This window comes from Lepidochelys kempii, chromosome 5 (genome assembly GCF_965140285.1).
Source record: "Lepidochelys kempii isolate rLepKem1 chromosome 5, rLepKem1.hap1, whole genome shotgun sequence".
NCBI classification, from domain to species: Eukaryota; Metazoa; Chordata; order Testudines; family Cheloniidae; genus Lepidochelys; species Lepidochelys kempii.
The window spans coordinates 62079167-62106843 of NC_136384.1; the positions used below are offsets into that span (position 1 = coordinate 62079167).

At 40.8% G+C, this 27677-nt stretch overlaps 1 protein-coding gene across 1 annotated transcript in view; it reads right to left on the reverse strand.

Annotated features, from left to right (window-relative positions):
- Positions 1-2016: 2016 nt before the first annotated feature.
- The window catches only part of PCSK1 (proprotein convertase subtilisin/kexin type 1), a 41660-nt gene continuing 15999 nt past the window's right edge, over positions 2017-27677 (reverse strand). The window contains exons 8-14 of the mRNA XM_073344550.2: positions 25961-26173; positions 23192-23292; positions 20875-21108; positions 19138-19295; positions 15174-15307; positions 9971-10132; positions 2017-8662 (exon numbers count right to left, since the gene is read on the reverse strand). Of these exons, the coding sequence (XP_073200651.1) occupies positions 8300-8662; positions 9971-10132; positions 15174-15307; positions 19138-19295; positions 20875-21108; positions 23192-23292; positions 25961-26173 (1365 nt within the window). The 3' untranslated portion in view covers positions 2017-8299. The remainder of the gene's footprint in view (positions 8663-9970; positions 10133-15173; positions 15308-19137; positions 19296-20874; positions 21109-23191; positions 23293-25960; positions 26174-27677) is intronic.

A 27677-nucleotide genomic window follows, 5' to 3' on the forward strand; every position in this document is an offset into this window, starting at 1 on the left:
ACTGGTGGATCAACTTTGTTGCATCTTGTTTCATCTCTCAAGATGCTGGACAGGCAATAATAATATTTTAGATGATACTGTTTTATCATCTTATGCCAAAAGGATAAAATTCTCTTACCGTCAGAAGGTTTGTCACAGATATACCAAGAGACTCTAAGACAGTCAGATGGCTGGTAAAATAAAAATTAAGTTGTGTAGACAGTAGGATGTCTGGAGTTGCTGTTAGAGAATTATTATTAAACTAACTGCTAAAGAAAAAGAAGGAATGAGATTCACTCATTTGAAATCCAATACATTGGAATGTAAGCATTCTATGAAATTGAGTGGCCCAGTGTATGAAATCTAAGCATGACTCTTGATATAGAATTGCAGATGGACATTCAGGATAACTAAAACAAACATTTAAATTCACTTGCCCTTATTCTGTGCAGAAGGGCCATAATTCAACAGTCCATTCCGACTCAGCAAAGCACATTCCTAATCTCAGGCACATATTTAAGTGGGACTTAAGCCGGAGTTTAGAGACATGCTAAGGTGTTTTGCTTCAGAAGGTTGGACTGAAACATGTACTTAAATGGTTGGCTGAGTGGGGCCCATTGTAGGCAACAAGAATTTCACCTGAAGATAGTGTGTGTATGGTCCTCTGTTAGCGAATGTTCCGCATACCACTAGGATGACACCTCCTCCTGGTCATTCTGCAGAATATCTCACACAGTCAACACTCCTTCACAGGATTCCACACCATCTCTTTGCCTCTGTCAGTCTGCAACCCCCACCCCTTGCTCCACAAGCTGCTGCCTCTTCATGACTCAGCCCTCCAGCCAGGTCACTGTACATATTTTCCCCTTCCAGGGTATTAAAGGTTTCCTTCTGCAATCCTAAACAGTCTTCCCATTCACTGACACATAGTGCTTCTCCTTCAGTGGCTGACAGGGGAACCCAGCCTCACCCTCCACTCTGGGTTGTGGCTCAGGGACCCTCTAGCCAGCAGAAGGTCTGTTCCCCCTCTACCTTACTGCTTTTCCCCAAGCCTTTTCCTTACCATCTAGCACTCCCTGCCCCCACCCCAGGTTCACCAGCTTCATGACTCCCTCCTCCCAGGAGGGAACTGCAATCTACTGATCTCTGCAGCCTCTAAAATCTTCTTCCTTTTCCTAGGGAGTGACTGCAGTCTATTTCCTAACTACCCCAACTCTGCTACCAGTTTCCTGTCCTTATAGTCCCAGCCCAGTTCGTTCCCCCTCAGCTGGGCTCCCTCAGTCAGTCAGGGGATTACTTAGCCACCTAATTCCCCTCAACTGTGGCTTGTTGGGTTTATTAAACCATTTCTCACTCTGCATTAACCCCTTCTAGGCAACTGGGGTGTAAACACCCCATCACACCCTCTGAGAGTGCAGCCTTTGACCCAGTTACTATACGTAGGCCAAATTTTTTAAGAATTAGCCACTGATTTGGAGTGTCTCCATTCTGGGGTGCATGCTCAACCGGATACAGCTTGAGCCTGATTTTCAGAGATGCTAAACACCAATAGTTCCCATTGACTTCAGCTGGAGTTATGGATGCTCAGCCTCACTGCAAATCAGACCCCAGGTGTCTGAAATTGGGCTCCCAAAACTTGAACAATCCAAAATCAGTGGATACTTTGGAAAAATTTTCACTGTAGTGTCTTCATGAAAGATCCAAGATCAAGCATTTACTGTACCTAACGAAATACATAGCTCTTGTCACTCAAATATTTCTTTTAAAAACAATTTAACTCTCTCCGTCCTAAAGGCTCCCAAACAGTTGACTACTAATTTTGAAATATCAATAGTTTGTTATGAATAAGGGTCAATTTTCTACCAGGGCAGATATATAGCAGTATGTAAATCAGCTATTTATCACATTAACAGTTCAAAAAAACCCAAAAAGCCCAAGTGTCCACAGATTGTTACTATTAAGGCCTGACACAAGATCAAGAAAAGCAAGGAAACAAAATGCAGCTTAGAAATCAGCCTTTATCACACTGTTGCTCCTTCTGTATGATCCTCTGCCATTCCTGTTCTTTCTAAATAATGCCATGCTCTGCCATCAGTGTGAATGATCTTTAAGATCATATAATTATGTATTTAAGCTTGCTTCTAATGGCATCTTCTTTATGACTGATCAACTGCAATTGCCTGAGAGGAGCTGATGGAAGTTAATGGTTAAATATTGTCACAGGGTGACTGGCCCCTTTAATAGGAGTCAGGGCCCACTCTGCCCATGACAAACACATTTTTAACTGAGAGTCTTTTTTTTACATCTTTAAGTATTTTTGAAAAACATCTTTCAGGCATGCCGTATCAGTCTAAAAGCCAAATAACTAAAATACTATTAAATAATAGAGATAAATTAATAGCTACAGCTTTTTAAAAATCTGTTTTTAACGTTTTTGTTTATAACTATGAGCCACAGGATATTTGACTGAGCTATTGATTGGCCATGCCCTTTGCTTCCTGGATGTTTGCAGTGCCATGCACTGTGGCCTACTTGGTCTTAAAATGTAGGACTACTGCACTAATTCACTACATTTAATGGAGTTGACATATGGCTTGATTTTTAGTCTAACCTTTATTGTTTTATTTCACAGGGGCACTTTGCAAATCACCATAAGCAAAACTGCAGGCCTTTAGTTCTAAGTGCATCTCCTTATCAGAACACATGGCACGGCATTATATTGCATACTAATGAGTTGGAGCACTGACTGATAACATACATGCATAGTTAAATAAAATGTTACAACATGAAATAACAGCAAATCCATTTATTCTTGGTAAAGAATGTCACAACAGGAAAAAGATTTACTCTCTGCTACATGCGGTCATAGAGATCTAAATAGCTGGAATAGTATAACCATTAAGAGCTATTTTCCTGATAACTATCTATTCCTTTATACACCATCTTTCTATTTTCCTCTGTTATATTAATGGAACTTGACAGTGCTTGGCTTACATTTTTACATTTGGTATTCGTTGAGTTTGAAGCAAAACTTCCATCCTTTATTGTTTCACATTTTCTCATAAATTGTGACAATACAACAAAATGATATTTTTAATAAGTGCCTGTCATTAGGCTCGCAAAGTGTTTGCTTAAATAATTTATATTTATGCCTAATGGGATGGAAGCTTGAGTCTTTTCAATCTGTGAACTGAACCATTAATGGTTGAGTTGATTCAAGGGAAAATATACATTCTCCATGGTTGGAGCTCTCCAGAATGCCATTTATTTGAATGAGTAGCTGGTGAGTTCTCATTTCATGAGGCTGGATATATCCACAGGTCTCAGGATAAAATGGGCATTATAAAAGGACACATCTGATTGTCTAGCAAGGTTTTAACTATGCAAGTATGTTGTAGGTAAGGTAAGGTATGGTAAGGTAAGGACTTAGTTGATTTAGACTCCCCCAATCATAATAATGCTTCTGAAATGATTGGAAAAGGTTTTCCTAAAATGTTTTCATTTAAATTTATTTTCAAAGCTGAACACTGCAGACTTTAGGAGCCTACTGGTTAGGAGCCTATTGCTTCCTAAAGTCTGTAATGTTAGAAAAATGGCACTGGGAGATTTTAGTTTGCTGTTCCAACAGAAATCTATGAGTTGTAATGATTCACCAGCTGCCTCCTTCTATTCCTAGTCACACAGAAACGAACACTCGAATATCATTTCTGTAAGCCTACCAGCTGTATATAAGGCAACACATAGTAGAACTTTAAGCCTTTCCACCTAGCTTAAATTTAGAACGCTAACATTTAAAGGCTCAATTTTCCCCTGTGCACGAGAACTACTGGTGCAGTAGTGAATGGATGGGGGACACTTTATGGAGCCAGTTACATCTTCCTGACCCTGAGCTGGTTTGGTGCTAACATAAGAACAGCCTACGGTGTGCTCTAAATTGAATAACTAGTCAATGGTTCCTAATGAGCTGTATGTCAGTGGAGGATTGATATAGCAGAATTGCCCTCCACCATGTCCCTGTCCAGCCCCTGGCTCCCCTGCCCTGCCCTTCCTTGCCATGACCCTAAATCTCCATCAGACTTACACCAGCCAAGAGTTCCCCTTTTCAAAGAAAATTGTCCATGGACAATTTACTGTGAGACTGTATAAGGGCCTGATGCTCCCTTGCCTGGTACCTGGGGTTGTTCTTTACCACCTTTGCAAAACAGATGTTAAATGTTGCTATTCTGATGCAAGGGAGTGGAAAAATCAAGATCTCTATGCTCGTGTGTCACTTCATTATAAAGCTGGTACATGTGACACACAAGCTTCTGTTAGTGATCACAGGCAGACAGAATGCTTTTATATTTCAGACCCACAGGGACTGATCTGCTGTCACTGAAGTCAATGGCAAAACTCTCTTTCCCTTGAATGGTGAAAGATCAGGCCCACAATATCATCTTGTGCATTGCCAGAGAAATCCTTTGTAAACTCTCTGTATATAACAAAATATATATTATCTTCTCTCTCCTGCTGCCCCTCTCTCAGGGATGAGGCCACTCATCCTTTGTAACTCTAATTACATTTCATATTTCCCAACCAAACGAATCCATAACCTGCCTTTGTCTTTTCTTCAAAAATGTTAAGACCACACACTCTGGGCTCTGCTAACATACTGTATTATGCTATTATTAGACAAATGTAATTTTAACATCACATCACATACATGTTGCAGCTGTAATTGGAACATGCCTTTTAAAAATACTTTATTGGATGAAATTGTCTCTTTCTCAAGAAAAATCTGGTGCTTTAATATATTTTATTATGCCTTTTAAAATTCTGTCTGTTTGATAAAAGCTTTGATATATTATAAATACCTGTAAAGAAAATATAATTTAAAATTCTGAGAGAAAACATTTTAGTCTTTTTTTTTCCTTTTACATTTTCACAAAACCTACACAGGCACCAAGAAAAGACTAACAAAAATAATTTACGTCTGTACAATATACTCTGGGTTGGAAAGATTCAAGAGACAGATTTTCAGCAGGTTAGTTTTAAAGCTGGTCTCTGATGAAACTTTGGCTACAGCATGAGGACTGGACTTAAACAAAGGAAGAGTCATGTCTATTCCACATGGTTAACACGAGCACTGCATTCACGGACTGGCCATTGTTGCTGCTGCTGCTACCAAAGGTAAGCAGTAATCATTTTCACTGACAGCGAGGACTAGTGGTTACTGATGTTCATTGAAGAAAGCAGCCTCTAAAAATCTTGACACAATAATAGAGCTGGACTGATACAACAAGAGCTAGGTGAAATTTTGCACCTGAAATTTTGTCTGGCAAAAAATGCAGATTTGGTGACACCAAAACATTTAGCAAATTTGTGTCCATTTTATCTTAACTGTTCATATATAAAAAAAGAAAATGTCTGAAAATGTCATTTGGACATTTTTTAAATGAAACATTTTGATTTTCGATTTGAAGCGCCTTTTTGATTTGAAATTTCCTTCACTTTTTTTTAAAAAACAAAACTACTTGAAATTGAAATGAAACATTTCCTTTTGAGTCAAACAAAATGTCTGACCCAAAACCATTTTTTCACTTTTGGATTTAATGAATTTTTGAAAGATTTTGGTTTGAGGCCAACCGGAAAATAAAATTAAAACATTTTTGGAATTGCCAGTGCATCAGAAAATCAGTTATTCATTCAGCTGTACACACATCCTAACAGTGTTGTGTTCTTGACAGGGTAGCTCCCAGTTCTGAAAATTAAAATGTGAGTGGAAATTGTCCTGCACTTCCTCCTGCCCAGTGCTACCTCTCAAATTAGTCAAGGCCAGTCGTCTCTGAACTGCCTGTCTCTCTAAATGCTAGTAGAATTAAGGAACATCATGAGAATGCTTTTTGGTTTGGACCATTTCAATATTTTGACTGCTTTCCATGCTAAAGAAAATGTTACAAATTAGCACAGAGAGAAGAGGAGATTTAGTAACAAGAGACAAATCAAACAGGAAGTCACAACCTTGAGAAGTGGGTAGAATATGATTCTCCTTTCACTCATGCTGGTGTAAATCAGGAGAAATTCCTTACATCAATTGAGTTGCATTAGTGTAAAGCTGGCTTCATGCAGAATTAGGCCCTAGAAATGTATACTACTACTGGAATGAATGAGAAATCAGAGATTTTCAAAGTTGTTATAAAAGAAATCCTGCTATTTTTTATTGGTTAATTTAACAGTCGTTACTATGAGAGTAACCAGGTTTTGTTTTAAATAACAGAATTTCACAACAGCTTTGAAAGTCTGTGTCCAATTTGATGAAGTATTAGCAAAATGTTAAGCTCCTAGTTTGAGAGATACCAGCATCATTTATGAAATGGAGATACTGAAACAGTGACAAGTATTTCTAAAAGCTGTTTGGAAACTATAGATAGATAGATAGATAGATGATGTAAAATCTAGTCAATATCTATTCAGGTATCTTTGGCATTGTAGAGAAACACTGCATTTTCCATTTCATTTAGAGACTTTGTATTCCCCTGCCCAGGGTTCCCTCAATTTTTTAGCAGGATATTCAGCTGTGTGCTATTTTTTGACCCTATGAGTAACAAATCATATACCCATCCGGGACACTGGAACAATTTGTATAGTGGGGGTGCTGAAAGCCACTGAACAAAACTGTAAACTCTGTATATGATGGAAGCCACTCCATACCCCTAGCTCCAGCACCCCTGTACCCATTTTGATTTCAATTAAAATAAATGTATGAAACATTGCTACTCTGACATCCACCATCCCTCAGCCATTTTGTCCCAGATTATGTCTTCCTACATTAGATAAGGTGATCTGACCACTCCACTCAGCCAGTCCTCCCAGTTTGAATCAGATCTTCTGGATGCAGCACTTTATTTGACAAGAGCTGCTGGAACCATTCTGAGGGACTTCCCTCCATCTCTCTCTCCCTCCTCTCTTTTCTTTTCTGACTTCTGACCTTTCATTTTTCTCTTCCTTGTCTTTGACTGCTGCCTCCTCTTTACTCACATTCCATTTCATCCTTTTTTCCCCTCTTACCTATTCTTTCCTTCCTTTTTCAGGCCCATACGATTTCTTCCTATCTTGTTTTCCTCTCTCTCTCCATTTGCCCCTCACCTCTCCGAAAGATTTAAGAAATGTTGCAATCAGCCATTGGCATGCCCACATCCAGTCTTGCCCTGTTCTCTGTGGATAGAAGTCCTTTCCCTAGGCCACAGTGAGATTAGGGAGAAGACAAGCTGGTCACAGGCTTTTGTGCAATATTTCCAACACTGTAGTTACTGATGCCAAGCTCTTTTACACCAGTGTGACTCTGGATTAGTGTAAATCAGGAGTAACTCCCTGGTGTGTCATAAGAATCAAGTCCAATACTTTCTTCCAGCCATGGATCATAAGGAATAGTTAAACTCCTGAATTCTCTTGATTTATAACTATCTGCAAAGCTCAAACCCATTGCAAGCTTCCTCTCTGCTCTAGAATTTGCACTGAGACAGAATTTGCAGCCAGCATTAAGTCTTATGAGAATACCAGGTATAAGAAGAACTGATATGCTCACTACAAGAGAAGATGATATTCCCCCATTCCTTGGCAGTTCACGTAGCACTGGCAGTCCTATTCAAAACCACGGCCTGCTAAAGGAATCAAGTGGAAAACAACAGGGAAAGGAAAAAGGGTTTGAAGTGGAGCTGTAGTGTTTTCAGAGGAATATAGTTGCATTTCATGCCAGAAGGAAGAAACTACCTCTTTTGGTGATAATGAAGACAAGATTTGAATAGAGCAGTGGTTCTCAAACTGTGGGTCGGGACCCCATTTTAATGGGGTCACCAGGCCTGGCGTTAGACTTGCTGGAACCAGGGGCTGAAGTCGAAGCCTGAGGGCTTCAGCCCTGGGTGGTGGGGCTTAGGTTATAGGCTACCTGCCTGGGGCTGAAGTCCTTGGGCTTTGCCCGTGCCCCCCATCTGGGGCAGTGGGGCTCGGGCTTTGGCTTTCCCCACCCCCCACCCGCCCGGGGCAGTGGGGCTCGGATGGGCTAAGGCTTGGGTCATGTAGTGATTTTTGTTGTTAGAAGGGGGTTGTGGTGCAGTGAAGTTTGAGAACCCCTGTAATAGAGCGATCACTTATACCCTTCAGCTTAGTGCCTCGCCACGAACAAATTACACTTCCTATCTGTTTCCCACCCTGCTTCACATCCTGGTTAAGTATGAAGCAATCAAAGTAGTAATCACATGAGTAAAGTGTAGAATATACTTCAGAAAAGGGCAGTGGGGGTGGGGAGCATGAATATTTCCAACTCAGTGCCATACCCTACATTTTAGTTGTCTTCATTCAGAATATCAACCAAGGCTTGCAGCAGTCTATCATCTCTATGTTTGTATGGTTTGGCATTGTAAAAAAGGTCAATGTAGTCACTGTACAGAGTGTCCTCAGAGTCTTTTAACTGGGAGGGTTTGTTTAATTTTTCAAGGGCTTGATAGAAATGTTCATATGGAATATTTAACTTTTCATTTGGAGTCTTCTTTGGTGCTCGATTCTGGGCCATGTGCCGGCTAAAAGCACTTTGCAATAGACGAAGCATTGCCTCTGACAGGATTTTGTCTCCCATTTTATCAGTGCTGCTGCTGGTACCTTCGGTGACCTTGGGTTTTGCACTCAGGTTCTCTTGTGTGGTAGGATCCTAAAATACAGAACAGTATCAAAAGTATTAGGTATCAATGAAACGCTGACTGAAGTAGGTCTTGTTATTAATAGGGATTTGTGTGTTTGAATAAATGCTATATTGATCATTTAGGAACCATTGGCACCAGGAAAAGGATTGCAAATATCTCGTGCAAAATGTTTAATATCCCAAATAAGTAACAGATCACAAAAGTGTTAATTTGGACTCTACTAGCCAGTTACCCATTCTGTGTATCTAGCTACCATCCTACATTATATAGTGATCCCTGCAGATCTTAAAAGGTAAATATAATTGGATTGGGTACGAACTTGGAAAGAACATCTCTTAGGAGGTGGTGCATGAAGTGGTGACTTAGTAGGTGGCATTTTCACCTCTCAAACAGGACTATACCAATACGCCAAAATAATGAATACATTTCTGCTGGGGGTGCTGTTTCAGATGAGACATGAAAATGATGTCCAGATACATTCTGCCCACCATTCCCCCTGCAGTGTCAGCTGACTACAGTTTTACTTCTCTTCCTGTTATACACTGTTGTGGACTGTTGCTGTGCACACAACTACTTCAGTGGCTGATGAATTGATATCTAAATATATCCTAATGATATACCTACCTACTTATTAGGGCTGATGTGAGACTATGTTGTTAATGCCTGTGAATGCTATGAAAAACTTTCAGATAAGCAGGTATTGTAAAAGTGCAAAGCAGTATAATCATACTATCTGGCACCAACTCCCAGACACAGAGGCTTGAAACATTATTTTTCAAAAATAATTAGCAGTTCACCTCCAAGCAAAGAAAGAGGAGAAAAAGGAAACAAAGGCAACAGCTCTAGTTACCAGAAAAACATTCGGGATCAGAGATTCCCTAAACTATATAGAACCATTTGTAGTGTGCTTCATTCCAAAACTCACAGCAGGTATCAGAGCTGGCATGCTCTTTTAGGGCCTGATCCTACTCCCACTGGAATCATTATAAGTGATTAGACCCTAAAATGCAGCTTGATTGTTCCCCCCCCCGCCACTATTCACCTTCTTTACAGACTGAGTGGATAGTTCATTTTGAGAACTGATAACATAAAATGATCACGAGGTCTCTCATATCATGTCATATCAAACCACAAGATAAATTAAACAGTCCATTGTTGGTACATATCACATCACAATACTCAGCTCACAAAAGAACAAGGGCTGGGTGAAATGAATAGAGAGATAGGCACATTCATAAAAGCAAACCACCATTTTTCTAAATTGTTTTAAGAATTAAAAGTAAAATATGTAGGAAACACCACAAAGTGACTGATACCTCTACAAAGTCTGCCATCTTCTCCACTCCTCTTCTGTCATTTTGCACTGCATTGTAGGATGTGTATACACGAGGCTGCTTCATGTGTTCAGGTTGAGTAGAAGTGCCATGCAAAATCAATTTCCAATTCACAATTCTCCCTTCATTCTGCATTCTCCTAGACTAAAAGACAAGCATGAGTATTGTATTAGCATAGACTCAGGGAATGAGAGAGAAGAAGAGAGAGGACAGCAGATGTCAACAAAGACAGGAGTCACACAAATGGTTTATAGTACTTTTTAAATGTAAATTTAGATGCTGATTTACAAGCACTGAAAGATACCGTCAATATGATACATAATGTATGATGCATAGTGGAAGGTAAGAATGAGTCCAGTGATTCTAAACTATCCCAAATATGCCAAAAGTACACGTATGTTTTTAATATGTACCATTATCATTAGTTTAGTCATTACAGGTGGAAATATAGTACAGAATGTCAAAAATTACTAAACCAGATATTTCATAATGTTAGTACTTGTTCTGAGTCACTGGACAGTGATTTCTGCACTGTGATTTTCAATAATGTTGTACAGTAGTAACACTGCTCACTACTGCAAGCAATAGGTTTTGGGACCGGGACTATGTAATACAGTAATTTTAAAATCTGATAAGGGAAAAGTCAAGTATGGAATTCTCTGGAAAATGTTTTCAACAAACATCATCTTTGGAGTTCTTGCTCAACTGTCTACCTGAACTAAGACAGCTGCTGAAGATCCATCCATTCTAATAAAACCCTACCTTACTAGCCTTGAGATTTAAAGGCAACGAACACTATTTAAAATTAGCAGTAAATCTAAGTGAGGATCTCATTGGGTAGCTATAATTACAAGTATGCTTCAGTAGTGTGAGAAACTGTTTCTGGAATAACAAAGAGTGCCAGAAGCTGAAGAAATGTTTTTCAGGGAGGGGAAAGCGGGGTTTGTATGAGAGTTCAGGTACCTCGTATTTGAAGATGGAACATGACTATCCATCTAACTAAAAACAAAATGCTCTTCTTATATACATTCCAAGAAATGTTACGCCTTGTTACAATGAGCTATTGATTAGGGCACCTCTAACCATGGGATTATCTGACAATCCTACAAGTCCTACACATAGTATTAACACTACTCCCGGTGTAGAATAATGTTTGTTTCTGCTGCCTTCTTCACCTGCTATGTGCTTGGCATTACCCTGCTACTTACAAGTTCCTCTCATTCCACAATACACCATTTATTTCCCTACATGGTGATCCTCCAATTAAAGATGTCCCACGGAGAAAAACAGAATCAGTGTTCCTTTTCCAGGACTAAGGTGTAAAGGATAGATCCTGAAAGGTGCTGAGCACCTTCAATTCCCACTGATTTCTATAGAGACCATAGAGACCAAAGTGGTTGGATACTCATATGTCTCATAGGAGGCACTCAGCACCTGATAGGATCTGCCCTTAGTGACAAGCTTATTACCAAACTACTTCAGTGCAATTCTCGATAGATGAGTGAGCTTGGATTGATTGCTCTCCCTTTGAAGAGAATGATTTCTCAGTCATCTACCAAGCAGCTTTCTCCTCAAACCTCTCACTGTTGTAATCTATATTCCCACATGGTTTAGTAAACATGTATTATATATCTCTAGATTTCTTAGCTATAATCCTTGTGGATCATTCATTACTTTGAGAATCAATATAGGGGAAGATATACATTAGAATTGTTCTCTGAGGTCAACAGGAATTAATAGACTCACAAGCTTTTGAGTCTATGAAAATTATGCACATGTACCAAGAAGAGACTAGACCTCTCCTTGTGCTTTACTCCCCAGGAAACAAATTTGCAAATAAGCCACTACACATTCCACTCCAAAATCACATAAAAATTGCATTAAATGTTTATTCTTCAGCCATATGAGGAGTATATACAGCATGATAAATTATTAAAATCTAAATTCTGCTGATAGTTGCACTTCCATGAAGAAAAGGAGTACTTGTGGCACCTTAGAGACTAACACATTTATTTGAACATAAGCTTTCGTGAGCTACAGCTCACTTCATCGGATGCATTCAGTGGAAAATACAGTGGGGAGATTTATATACACTGAGAACATGAAACAGTGGGTGTTACCATACACACTGTAACGAGAGTGATCACTTAAGGTGAGCTATTACCATCAGGAGAGCGGGGGGGAAAAAACCTTTTGTAGTGATAATCAAGGTGGGCCATTTCCAGCAGTTGACAAGAACGTCTGAGAAACAGTGGGGGATGGGGAATGGAATAAACATGGGGAAATAGTTTTACTTTGTGTAATGACCCATCCACTCCCAGTCTCTATTCAAGCCTAAGATAATTGTATCCAGTTTGCAAATTAATTCCAATTCAACAGTCTCTTGTTCGAGTCTGGTTTTGAAGTTTTTTTGTAGGAGGATGGCAATTTTCATGTCTGTAATCGCGTGACCAAAGAGATTGAAGTGTTCTCCGACTGGTTTTTGAATGTTATAATTCTTGACGTCTGATTTGTGTCCATTTATTCTTTTACGTAGAGACTCTCCGGTTTCACCAATGTACATGGCAGAGGGGCATTGCTGGCACATGATGGCATATATCACTTTGGTAGATGTGCAGGTGAACGAGCCTCTGATAGTACGGCTGATGTGATTAGGCCCTATGATGGTGTCCCCTGAATAGATATGTGGACACAGTTGTCAACAGGCTTTGTTGCAAGGATAGGTTCCTGGGTTAGTGGTTCTGTTGTGTGGTGTGTGGTTGCTGGTGAGTATTTGCTACAGGTTGGGGGGCTGTCTGTAAGCAAGGACTGGCCTGTCTCCCAAGATCTGTGAGAGTGATGGGTCGTCCTTCAGGATAGGTTGTAGATCCTTGATGATGCGTTGGAGAGGTTTTAGTTGGGGGCTGATCCCACTGAGGGTTACCAAAAGAAACTACACCATTTGCTCAAGAAACTCCCTGAAAAAGCACAAGAACAAATCCGCACAAACACACCCCTGGAATCCCGACCTGGGGTATTCTATCTGCTACCAAGATCCATAAACCTGGAAATCCTGGACGCCCCATCATCTCAGGCATCGGCACCCTGACAGCAGGATTGTCTGGCTATGTAGACTCCCTCCTCAGGCCCTACACTACCAGCACTCCCAGCTTTCTTCGAGACACCACTGACTTCCTGAGGAAACTACAATCCATCGGTGATCTTCCTGATAACACCATCCTGGCCACTATGGATGTCGAAGCCCTCTACACCAACATTCCACACAAAGATGGACTACAAGCTGTCAGGAACAGTATCCCGGATAATGTCACGGCAAACCTGGTGGCTGAACTTTGTGACTTTGTCCTCACCCATAACTATTTCACATTTGGGAACAATGTATACCTTCAAATCAGCGGCACTGCTATGGGTACCCGCATGGCCCCACAGTATGCCAACATTTTTATGGCTGATTTAGAACAACGCTTCCTCAGCTCTCGTCCCCAAATACCCCTACTCTACTTGCGCTACATTGATGACATCTTCATCATCTGGACCCATTGAACAGAAGCCCTTGAGGAATTCCACCATGATTTCAACAATTTCCATCCCACCATCAACCTCAGCCTGGTCCAGTCCACACAAGAGATCCACTTCCTGGACACTACGGTGCTAATAAGCGATGGTCACATAAACACCACCCTATACCGGAAACCTACTGACCGCTATTCCTACCTACATGCCTCCAGCTTTCATCCAGACCACACCACACGATCCATTATCTACTGCCAAGCTCTACGATACAACCGCATTTGCTCCAACCCCTCAGACAGAGACAAACACCTGCAAGATCTCTATCAAGCATTCTTACAACTACAATACCCACCTGCTGAAGTGAAGAAACAGATTGACAGAGCCAGAAGAGTACCCAGAAGTCACCTACTACAGGACAGGCCCAACAAAGAAAATAACAGAATGCCACTAGCCATCACCTTCAGCCTCCAACTAAAACCTCACCACCGCATCATCAAGGATCTACAACCTATCCTGAAGGACGACCCATCACTGTCACAGATCTTGGGAGACAGGCCAGTCCTTGCTTACAGACAGCCCCCCAACCTGAAGCAAATACTCACCAGCAACCACACACCACACAACAGAACCACTAACCCAGGAACCTATCCTTGCAACAAAGCCCGTTGACAACTGTGTCCACATATCTATTCAGGGGACACCATCATAGGGCCTAATCACATCAGCCGTACTATCAGAGGCTCGTTCACCTGCACATCTACCAAAGTGATATATGCCATCATGTGCCAGCAATGCCCCTCTGCCATGTACATTGGTGAAACCGGAGAGTCTCTACGTAAAAGAATAAATGGACACAAATCAGACGTCAAGAATTATAACATTCAAAAACCAGTTGGAGAACACTTCAATCTCTTTGGTCACTTGATTACAGACCTAAAAGTTGCCATCCTCTAACAAAAAAACTTCAAAAACAGACTCCAACGAGAGACTGTTGAATTGGAATTAATTTGCAAACTGGATACTATTATCTTAGGCTTGAATAGAGACTGGGAGTGGATGGGTCATTACACAAAGTAAAACTATTTCCCCATGTTTATTCCATTCCCCATCCCCCACTGTTTCTCAGACGTTCTTGTCAACTGCTGGAAATGGCCCACCTTGATTATCACTACAAAAGGTTTTTTCCCCCCCGCTCTCCTGATGGTAATAGCTCACCTTAAGTGATCACTCTCGTTACAGTGTGTATGGTAACACCCACTGTTTCATGTTCTCAGTGTATATAAATCTCCCCACTGTATTTTCCACTGAATGCATCCGATGAAGTGAGCTGTAGCTCATGAAAGCTTATGCTCAAATAAATGTGTTAGTCTCTAAGGTGCCACAAGTACTCCTTTTCTTTTTGCGAATACACACTAACACGGCTGCTACTCTGAAACTTCCATGAAGTTATCCTGGTTTTACACAGCTGAATTTGGCCCAATCTTTTGAGTTTCTACCTGTTTAGCCTGTCCTTTTCCACTTTTATCCAAGTGCATGTTTTGTTTTGTTTTTAAATAAATTAGCTTTTCACTGAACTAACTCCAGCTGTTCTCCGTACTGGATGATGTTAGTGATCCACTGGTCTATGTCCCCAACTCATATACTTGGCTAATTAGCACGCACGCATACTTACCACATCAGTAATTCTCAAAGTCCAAGTGCCTTTTGGATTCTCTCCCCATGTGTGAACAGACATGAAGTCCCAGTTTTTAAAACCATTGGGAGACTTATCTCTCTCTCTTTCAGCCAGTAAGACAGTGTTGGTTCCTGTGTTAGTGCAACAAAGAAACATTAATGGAGTTAGTGAGGATCCATGGACTTTGTTGAACTACAGCTCCTGTAAATCCTCCCCTCGTATCTCCTCTCCATTCATCACCTTGTAGAGATTTTTGCCTATCATCAAGAACTGCCCACCTCGTTAAATAATACCCATGCTTGCTTTAAGACTGAATAGACCATTTGACTGTTGATCCAAGGCTCTCTTATCTTTCATACTATCAAACTGCCAATTGCACTCTACTATCACCTGGAGCAGTTACACTTACTTTTGGTTTGATTATGGGATGGGACAATGTTACTTCTGGACATTAGCTGTTAAACCCCTTTCAAAGTAGTATTTACTACAGAGGGTTGCAGTTAATCCAGGAGATATAATGAAGTATCAGAATCACACCAGCAAGGATCTCACAGCCTAACAGACAGGAACATACACCCACAAGGGAAGAGCTTGTAGGAATTAGGAAGGGCCTGTCATGCTTTCCTACCTTATGATGCAAAAAGAAAAGGAGTACTTGTGGCACCTTAGAGACTAACCAATTTATTTGAGCATGAGCTTTCGTGAGCTACAGCTCACTTCATCGGATGCATGAAGTGAGCTGTAGCTCACAAAAGCTCATGCTCAAATAAATTGGTTAGTCTCTAAGGTGCCACAAGTACTCCTTTTCTTTTTGCGAATACAGACAAACACGGCTGTTACTCTGAAACCTACCTTATGATGTCATTCAGTAATAAAAAACAGAACTGGGGAAAGCTTTCCCCACTTTAACCTCTGTGGGTCAAATTCTGCTCACAAAGTTTGCATGGGCGTAAATGAGAGCAAAATTTATCACTGTGTTTTCAGTGAGTGTGGGGCGTCTCTTAGGCCATGTCTACACTAATGGCACGACAGCAGTACAGCTGTGGTACTGCAGCCATACTTCTGTAGTGCTGAAGTGCAGGCACCTCCTACAAAAACAGAAGGGGGTTTTCATCACTGTAGTTTGTCCACCTTTCCAAATGGCAGCAGCTAGGTTGACAGAATAATTCTTTTGTTGCCCTAGCCATGTCTAGCCCAGGAGTTACGTTGGCGGTATGAATTTTTCACAATCCTGAGCACTGTAGCTCTGCTGACCCAACTTTTAAGTGTAGACCAGCCTCATACTCAGGCCAAGTCTACAGTATGGGGACATTAGTGGCACAGCTATGTTGCCGTAGCGATGCTGGTGTAACCCATAGCGCAGGCAGAGTCTACAGTGATGGAAGGGGTTTTTCTATTGCTGTAGGAACACCACTTCCCTGATCGATGGTAGCTAGGTTGAACGGAAGCACTCTTCCATCAACCTAGCTGAATCTGCACCGGGGTTAGGTTAGTGTAGACTGTAGCTATGTCATACAGAAGGTGGTTTTTTTCATATCCTTGAGCAAAGTAGCTATGTGGACCTAAATTTTATGTATAGGTCAGGCCCGGGTTACATTGTAACACCATGGTGACGAGCTGTAACAGGGGGAAAGGCATTTTCACTATAGTATTGGCCTGAGTAAAAGCTACTACTTGCGTCTTGCTTCTAACACTCCTGCTAATACATCCCAGAATGATGTTTGCTTTTTTTGCAACAGTGTTACACTGTTGACTCATATTTAGCTTGTGATCCAGTATGACCCCGAGATCTCTTTCTGCAGTACTCCTTCCTAGGCAGTCATTTCCCATTTTGTATGTGTGCAACTGATTGTTCCTTCCTAAGTGGAGTATTTTGCATTTGTCCTTACTGAATTTCACCCTATTTATTTCAGACCATTTCTCCAGTTTGTCCAGATCATTTTGGATTTTAATCCCATCCTCCAAAGTACTTGCAACCCTGCCCAGCTTGGTATCTTCTAAAAACTTTATAAGTGTACTCTCTATGCCATTTATCTAAATCATTGATGAAGATATAGAACAAAACCAGACCCAGAACAGATTCCCACAGGACCCCACTTGATATGCCCTTCCAGGTTGACTATGAAACACTGATAACTATTCTCTGGGAACGTTTTTTCAACTTGTTATGCATCCACCTTATAGTAGCTCCATGTAGGTTGTATTTCCCTAGTTTCTATCTATCTATTCCCAGACAAAAACTAAACTAAGATGGAGTCAATGCTGAGAGTATGGCTCAGTAATTTAGAGTAAAATATGTTTCAGGGATGTTGCAATAAAAACAGACATTGTAAACCCAGGAAATTCAGAGTTAAGGTTATACTTGAAAGAAATCCAAACGAGTTAAGGGTGCAAATGCACAACCCAAAGAACCCTAACTCTGCCTTCCAGTGATACTGTGCCATAAGTATATGATTAGGATTAATGCAGTTTAGTGTTTGTGGTCTCAGATTAGATAACACTGATCTCAAAGACCATATTAAATTGCTACCCCCAACCCTGTGTCATTTCAGGGCGAAGTTAAGATTACTTGTTTTATATATATTTTAATGCAACCATCACTGTAATATATAGGTGCCTGATACAAACATAATGCCTCCATTCAGGTGATGCAGTTGCTCACCCCCATCCCAGAGCTCCATTGACTCACTGAGTCATTGTCTGGCCCCTGCAAAGCATAAACTACAAGCTGATGGCCTACAGAAACCCCCAAAATGGGCTACACACCCTCAGCACTGGAACACTGTACCCGGAAGTCTTGTCTCTGGAATAAGGGACATCAGAAAATGATGCCTCAAAACTAACCAATCACTGTTTCCAACCCTGCAATATCATTTTCATTTATGGTTGCTACCTCTGAGGTACAAAAAATGGGACTCTGGAGTGATTCTGAGGCTGTAAAAGTGGAGAGCTGGCAGTATCTACTGAGCATGCTTACAGAATTCTCAGGACAGCTACCTCACAAAAGGAACAATCCTCAGAAAACCTGGATGGGTGGCAAACCTACTTTCAGTTATCATTTTCAGTTACCATTTTGAGGTCTTTGCTTTCAAGAATAACTTAAAAGACACAGAGGTAGATAGTGGGGCACAGGCAGCCAAATTCCTGCCTTCACCACATGCTTCCTCCAGGAGTGGCAATGAGGATCTGGGCCTCTAAGGCTGAGCTTCCCAGACAGAGTCTGGGCAAGGTGCTTTGAAGTGCCTGCCGTTGTGCACAGCCAGTTGGAACTGGACATAGAAGAAAGCAGAGATTTTGCAAGCACCTGAAGCACTGAGAGATCCCTGAGCACCACACCCAGCATGCACCTTTTTGGAAGTAATTACTTTTCATAGAATCATAGAATCATAGAACCATAGAATATCAGGGTTGGAAGGGACCCCAGAAGGTCATCTAGTCCAACCCCCTGCTCAAAGCAGGACCAATTCCCAGTTAAATCATCCCAGCCAGGGCTTTGTCAAGCCTGACCTTAAAAACCTCTAAGGAAGGAGATTCTACCACCTCCCTAGGTAACGCATTCCAGTGTTTCACCACCCTCTTAGTGAAAAAGTTTTTCCTAATATCCAATCTAAACCTCCCCCACTGCAACTTGAGACCATTACTCCTCGTTCTGTCATCTGCTACCATTGAGAACAGTCTAGAGCCATCCTCTTTGGAACCCCCTTTCAGGTAGTTGAAAGCAGCTATCAAATCCCCCCTCATTCTTCTCTTCTGCAGGCTAAACAATCCCAGCTCCCTCAGCCTCTCCTCATAACTCATGTGTTCCAGTCCCCTAATCATATACTTTTCCTATAATGTATTCAGCTGTTTCTAACACAGGGAGATTAAGTGATTTTTATATAAAGATTAATAAAATCAATGTCTTATACTGCAACAGCAGAAACTAATCATTTCTTTGAACACATTTGTTTGCCTCTTGTACCTGATGGGGAAGTGAGGGTGACATGAAGATCACCTCTGCGGGAATATTCAATTGTTGCTTCAAACTGCACATGCTCCAGAGATGTGACAGAATTTTCTTGCCCTTCACAAGCTTTTGTGGGAATTTCAATGGTTACTTCTCCGTTTGCTCTTAATAACCTAGCAAAGATACAGGGATTATTTGGTTACCTACTAGCTTATTACACAAAGTCCAATGGATGCATTTTACACCTGTATCATGAACGATCAGACTGGGGGGAAGATGTACTGCACTCCTTGCTCATCCCAAACTGCCAGTGGAACCCCCGGGAGCTCTGAGTGCACACAAAATACAGAAATCAGCCAAACTGTTCAAACCGACTGGGCATGATTTCTTCCACACACTACGGAAGCAAGCAAGCGGGATAATCAATATGTTCTTTCAAGTCTTAATGTCTACATTGCTCTCCAAGAGACTCCTAAAAGACATTCTCTTAAAAAACCAGCATCACACGAGTGTATCAGATGTACATGTTGTTTGCCTCAGTAAAATCACCGGCAGGAATATTATTGTATAGTTACAATGGCTGGAAAAAGCTGCAGCGACTGTAGCCCTCTGAATCATTCCTAGAATAGAGCCTACACCTTCCCGACATTTTCAAAGCATTGTGCGTGGCTTTCTCTGTACAATTCTCATTAACTTTAATGAGAATCTGGTGCTTGAATCCCTCCCTACACAATGCATTAAAAATGTAGGAGCTAGCGAGCTTTGTTTTTGTAATGCAACATAAAAGGATTGCAGTAATGATACCTAACTAATAAGTTTCATGCACATCAGCTCTCTGTATTAAATTCAAAACACGAAGGAAAACAGAACAGATTGGGGAAAAAAGGCAAGAGAGTTTAAAAAAAGCACTATAATAAAAACAACATAAATAAACAGGTTACTAAGAAGTAAAACACCACATAGCTGTAATATACTTTTACTTGGTGCACTTAGATGATGTGATTTAAAAATTTGTTATAACTATCTTTATTTCAGACAGCAAAGCCATAAATTAACCTGTGAAAACCAAAAATAAGAGAGTCTAAAGATCCTTATTGATTAAACAAGTTAATTAATGAGAGCGTCATTATGGCTTGCCTCTATTAATATTGAGTCTATGTGCTATATATAGGAAATATTTTCAGGTATGATATATGAGGTTTTATCAGAGTGCATTTGGGATGGTTGTGTACATAGGTACAGCAGGATGACTGTGAGTTATGCAGTTATCACGAGTGCTGCTGATACAACCTTTATATCACACTGTCATGTTTGGGATATATGTCACATATGTTACAGAAAAAAATATTTTAGGAACAATTAAGAAAAAACAAATTAAACTATATCAGGGTTATTTCTTGTATTTCTTCATCTTAACTGGTTGGATTTAGCATAACAGTGCTAATAGTCCTGCAGTGTCATCCATCCAGATGCTGGTTACACCTGCAGACAGAATCTTCATTCATTGAATCATGGATCTTAGTATTTTGCAGCAGTTTTACACTGAACTACATAAAACAAATAGATGGGGCATTACTCACCCACTCCCTGGATTCCAGAGAAACAGAGCAAGGCAAAACCAAAGAAACGGAAATAAAATATCTCACTCTCATTTATACCTATTGGACAAATTTGTGCAAGATACTACCTTCTTGCCTTAGATTAGAGACAGATAAATTGATATGAGGTATTAATTGCAATGCAAATTCTTACCTAGGTTCAAAGCTGTTGTCCTTTACTATACACTCTTTCTTTTCAGGTGCTCCTTTCCAGATTTTAGGATCAGCTAAATCCACCAGTGCCTTGGCATTAAGCAATCCAAATCCAAATCTGCTATTCACCATCAACCCTGCTCCATTCTTCTTCCATCCAGGATTGTTGGCCAGTGGGTCATATTCTGAAGTCCAGACTACCAAATGCTGCATATCCCTCCAGGTTAGATTAGGACTGTTTTAAAAAGTCTGGTTAATTCCTACAAAACTGTCAGTCAGCTTTCTCTAATGGTATAATTTTACTCTACACACACAAAGATGTTGAAAAAGCAAAATCTTTTTCTGTTAGGTGCTTATATGCACCCATGCCCCATTACTGTAGTATCTGAGAGCCTCACACACAATGTATTTATCCCAACAAAACTCCAAGATATGGAAGTACTTTTATGGCTGTTATACAGATGGGGAAATGAAGCAAAGAGAGACTAAGGGACCGATTTTTAAATGTATTTAGGTACCTGAGTACTTTTAAAAATCTGGCCCTACATGACTTGCCTAAAATAAGTCTCTGGTGAAGCAGGGAATTAAACCCAGGACTTCCAAGTGCCCTAAACACTGGACCATCCCTTCCTCCCTCACAGTGCATTTCTTCTCTGAAAAGGGATTTTGTGAAAATGCTGTTGTGAAGTTCCATGATTTTTCGAAGACATTTTTTCTCACTACCAGACTTGCAAACTCAGCATTGTTCTCTGAGCCCCGATCTACACTACAAAATTACTTTGGTACAACTACATCACTCAAGGGTGTGAATAATTCACACCCCCTGTACAACGTAGTTATGCCACCCTATGCACTGTTGTAGACAGCACTATGTCAGCGGGAGAGCTTTTCCCACCAACATAGCTACCACCTCTTGTGGAGGTGGACTTATTAAGACGACAGGAGAGCTCTCTCCCATTGGCTTAGAGCATCTTCACTGGAAGCGTTGCAGCAAATTGTACAAATTTGTTGTGTACACTTGCCTAGAGAATCAGGCTTGGGTGCTTTCTATTTCATGCATCATCACTAGCACTAAGGGTTCTGCAGTCTGAATTAGCACCTCATTTAAACCTCTGCAACCCTATTGTCTTCAGAGTAGGTGCTCACTGACACATGTGCAACCCCATTGCCTTCATAGGTAACTGACTGGAACTTAAGCATTGTCTACACTGCCCTGAAGTTCAGACTAAGGGGGTGTGAATGGCAGCATGTACCAAAGTTCTCCACTGTAACTCCCTGTGATGGGGGGCTGCTCCTTGCTGGCAGAAAAGGGATTAAAAGCAGCCCTAAGGAGGCTGCACCAGAGGCAGTCAATCAGAGAAGGGCTGAAAGGAGCAGCCAATCAGGGCCGAGCTGCAAAAAGGGAGCTGCAGGGCACAGGAGGGCAGTTCTCTGCTGGGAGCCCAGGGAGGAAGGACTGTGTCTCTGGAGAGCTGAGAGAACTGCCAGCACCCTGGACAGAGCAGTGCTGCTAGCAGGAACCAGGAGAGTGAGAGACAGCTCCTGGCTGGCTGCTGGGGTTTGCAGGCAGAGGCCCTGAGGCAAAGGCAAAGAGGATGCTGGGGCCACGAGAAAGTGACCAGACAATTTGCTGCAGTAGCAACTAGGGGAAGTGGCTGAACAGCAGACTGCAGGTCCCCCAGAAGGGGGGAGCACAGTGTGTGGCATGGCTGGAGGGCTGTGTCACTGAAGAGGGTGTCGTGGTCCTTGGAGAGACGTGGACCCTAGAGCAGGAGTGATGGTGGCAAGGCACACCCAAAGAGGGCTAACACACAGAGCTAATTCCCAAGACAGCCAGCAGGATGTGCTAGTTTGGTAAGCGCACCCTGTTACACTCCCACTATGTGATGCCATGGTCATATACTAAAGGATTCTTAGTTCTCACTAATGTACTCCTGTTTGAAGAAGGTGATGGCAATGCGAACTAGGAACCTTTTAGTTTGTGCCTTCAGCTTCCACATGGGGGAGTTATCACACAGCACTTTAGTGCGCAAGGCTATTCACACCTCCACAATCCAAACTGCAGGGCAGTGTAGATAAGCCCTCAGTAAACAAACTGTTGCTGATGTCCAGAATGAAACAGAATCCCCAGGCTCACCCTATCTTATCTATGTTGATCTGCCTGGCTAGCAGGGGTTAAAAGAACTACTAACTTATTTTTATCACTAAAGTTAGTAGACCTAACTGACAGGAAGCAGACCTGTTGAGTGAGATGGTGCCATTTTTGTACAGTCACAGTATGAGAGGACTACATAAGTAGAGAGTTTAGGAAGTCTTACTTTGCATCAAGAGCTAGAGCAAAAATCCCTGCTGCCAATGGAGCAGATGCAGAGGTCCCAGTGTGAGTCTCAGTACATTCGTTGTGAAGATCAGCACTTGTCTGGAAGAAAACATGACTAATATTAACATGAAAAAAGCTGAATAAGCATTACTGTATCCACACATATAAACATAGTTATGCATCCTTTATTCAGTGCACCTTAATTCACCGTAGAAAAACTTTCCAGCAGTGAACAAAATAATGGACGCTTAAATCTGAGGATAATTCAGTCTATTCCTCCTACTATATCTATTTCAACTATAATTTTTGTATCAAAATCCCTTGTATTGGAACAAAGTACTCCCACATTGAATATCTTGCCTTATTCTGAGATTTGAGAGATATAAAAATAAGTGATTCAGACTCATTTGTGAATCATAAAAACCCATCATTGTGTTTGGTCTAGAACATTTAAAATTACTGCTTGCTTAAAAATTACTCACAGGATTAGTAGTAGCGTTCTGCTTTCTCTTCAGCAGAAGCACTATAATTTGTAAATGAAACATGCATTTTATTTGAAAATGAAGTACCTAATTCCTCTGCCCATGTGCGTGCAATATATGAAAGTGATATGCTGAGAGCTTTACATCTCAGCTGCAGAGAAGCCACTTTGGAAGGACATTCTTTTGACCTACTGAAATGAAAAGTTAATTTAACCTCCCCCTATGCAGTACATGGTAAGATTATCATCAACCAGATCAGAGCTGGTGTTATAGTTATTTAAATGCTACTTTAGCACACATAATCTCTTTATGGCAGGGACTATTATATATATTTTGCAAGATATCATACATATACACACACACAAACACACACACAGACACAGTGTTAGGTGCTGCACATTATATATATAATGTGCAGCACCTAACACAATGGGATCCTGAGCCTTGACTGTGGCTTCTATGTGTTACCACAATAAAAAAAAAATAATGAAAGAGACATAGAGCCCAATTCTGCCTCCTGCTGAGCGTCATTTGCAAGGTGCTGATCAGTTCCCTCCTTCTGTAGTCAGTGGGAGTGGAGAGTGCCCAGAGCCGCACCAGAAGGGTTGAACATCTAGCACAATCAGCCTCAGAGTTTGGAAAATTAGAGATGGTTGGAAAACCACATTTCCCCCCCCCCCCCAAGAAATTTTGAACAAAATCTTTTTTCTTTTACTGAACAAAGTTTCAAACGGCTTCAAAGTGATCATTTTTGTTCCAAATTGACATCCTGACTTCAAAACAAAAACCTGAAATTCATTTACTTACATTTCAATAATAATTAAAAAGGAGACCCGATGCTCTAGGTACTCTAACTCATCATTAAATATCAGCAGCATTAAGATAATAATTTCAACCTAACCAACCAGACACCTATAAAACTCCTTTCCATCCCTTTCATTGTGCTAGGAAACAAACCCTCAGGCCTCTTAGAAACCCCTCACCAACAGATGTCTTTTTCAACGTCTCTTGAAGGTCACTAAATTCAGGCTATTTCAGACAAAGGACGAGGTGGGGAGCAAGTTCCAGAGACCTGGAGTCCTCACAGAGAATGCCCTGCCAGCTGCCTCCTATCTTGGATAATGAGGGGATACAGCTGAGGCATTCCTGCTGACTCAACTGTGCCATGAAATGACATTTTAAGTTGGAGGGAAATGAACATTTTCATTTCATTTTGAAGTGTCAAAGAAGTAAAAATTTTCATTTTGAAATTCTTCCAGGAAAACCAAAATTTCCCATCAGAATTGACATTTTTCCACTGGAAATTTTGATTTTGACTAAGCTATATTTTGGGGTAGAGAATTTTTCAGCTCAAAAAATTTCAACCATTCTAGTGCTGATGATATGCACTTAGGTCAGCTGACTGTTAATCACAGGCAGTGGAAATTCTTAGAGATTTCCTAACACCTGGAGATTTCATCTCATGAGAGGAAGATGCAAAAAAAAAAATAATAATAATAAAAAATAATCGTTGAATCTAGATTTAAATCCTGTTCTGGTCTCAAAGGTCACATACCTGAAAATACAATGATCCTCTTACTAGCAGGGAATGCAATATTCTGAAGCACATTTATGTTTGTGTTAAAAGGTCAAGGTCCCAACTAGAAATGGACTTGAGTTACGATCAACAGATCTGAACCTGAATTTCCCCAGATTTTCAGGCCTTCAGGTCTAGTGTAGGGGTTTGGATCTGTCTATATTCCTAACAGGTAATTACCCCTCATGTCACACGTTTGAATTCTGAAGAGCATACATTCTTCCAGCTAAGTTCAGCATGAATTTACACTTGTGAATTTTCCTTCTGTTTTCTGACGATATGAACCCTCCATAGTTTTGTATTTTTATGATTCACCAGCTTTGGGTCAGACCCCACCCACTTGTTGAGACTCTTCCAACACAAAGATAGATGAGATGTGGTTCTGAATATCTTCCCTTTTGCAGGATATCATATCAAACCTCTATCACATTTAAATAGCGTATAATTTCAGAGATCAACTGTAATGAAATGATGGTACTATGTAGTTATTGCTTTAAAATTAAGGGACGTTAAAGGGTTGCAACCATTTTTTCAATGTGCTAATTCTCCAGGGTTCCATCATGACAGTATTAGGCATATAAAGCATAAGTAAATGAAGCACTTAAAAACCGGGCCTTTAAAAGCTGTTTCTGCTTTGTTGTTTTCATATGTAAAACAATTCTACATGTGTTCCTCAAGCATGTTTATAAATCTGGTAAAAACAACCTACAATTCTCTGGTCAGTATAATCCCCACTGCTGTAGGCTGTGGCCAGTGTCGAGGAGCACTTCTCTGCATACCAGGGAGAAAGACCTTGTTGAGAAGCACTGCTGATGGATATAGTGTAGATACTATCTGTGTAACCATCACAGTCACAATTATCACCCTGACGACCACCATTCCCAGAAGCCCATACAAAAATTGAACCTTTTCCATTTCGGCCCTAAGGAAAAGAAAGGGATGATTATCATGAGGAAGAAAGTCTACAGTCTCTTTAATACATTCCCACCAAAAATCCACATAATTAAATGATCGCCGGTGATAAAGAATAATTGTTCATATAAATCACACAAGTTAGAGATAGAAAAGACCTATTATATGTCCCAGTCTATCTCCCTGCCAGTGAAGGATTGCTCTCTATAGTACATCATCTTGTGATTGGTCCAGTCTAGTTTTAAATGTCACAATTAATAGGGCATCTACCATGTCTACTGGAAATACAGTTTGGATGCAAATCAGGAGACTGTGATCAGTAGCTGTGAGGTTTTTCCCTGTGAATACATTTAGCACTGAATGCGTTTACAAAAAGCAGTGATACTTTTTTCAACGAATGGAACTTCATTATGAGTTAATTTCATTTGCATTTGTTGTGATCACAGTAATATTGGTAAGCGATATGTCTGATGTGCGAGATGACATTTCCACCCAACTCCCTTTGTAATTATGCCCTTTACAGTTTGGTATTTACTTGATGAAAAACTGCAAAACCATAAGCTCATTTTATTGGAGAGTCTACTCATCACTCCCAAGTCTGTGGGCTTCCAATCATCAGTCTCAGGGCACAATTGCTCCCACTTCCTATTCCAGTTTCCAATGTATAATAAATTAGTAGCAGCTATAAAGATGCTGATAGCTAGGGATGTGGAGAGCTGGAGCAGCATGAAGAACGCCACGCTTTTCCTAGTTTAAACAAGTATTTGCCATTACATCTTAAACTCTTGTAGACTTTCAGTGGAGAGTATCTGCTAATGTGCAGAGCAGAAGCTGACATTTCTAATTCAGTATTAATTTATGTACATTCATTGTAGAGAGCAACTAGAAAAGCAGGTCATCAATTAATCCCCTCTAATCAACGTTGACATTGCTGATTCAAGGGCCAAGTGGCAATTGTAGCAATCTCAAAATAAAAAATAAAAATAGAAAAACAAGCAACACTCTTCCTATTAGAGTTGTCAGGGTGGCTCCATTGGAAATCACAATAATGAAATAATAACTTGTTTTAGTAACTATGGCTCCAATCCAGCAACACACTTAAACACATGAGACACTCCATTGACTTCAGCAGGAATACTCATGGGGCTACTCACGTACTTACGGTTAAACATGTGCGTAAGTGCTTTGCTGGATCCAGATCTAGGGGGCCAGTCCTGAAGCTAGCTGAATACTGTCATCTCTGACTGACTTGAATGGGAGTTAAGGGCACTCAGTTGAGGGCACCCTTGCAGGATGGGTCCCTAATGGGTTAGTTTGGTACAAAATAAACCTTGAAAAAATGCTGTCCTCTTCACCAAGCAAATTTCCTGATTTCCCAGGTCCAGGCTCAGGCCCTTGATTTCAGGGGCATTGGTTCCTTACTCTTTCCCATGCCCTTTCTGTCCATCTTCCCTTCCCACTCCCCTGGGACTCAATTTTCCTTTCTCCCTTTTCAGACCTCCATTCCTCTCCCT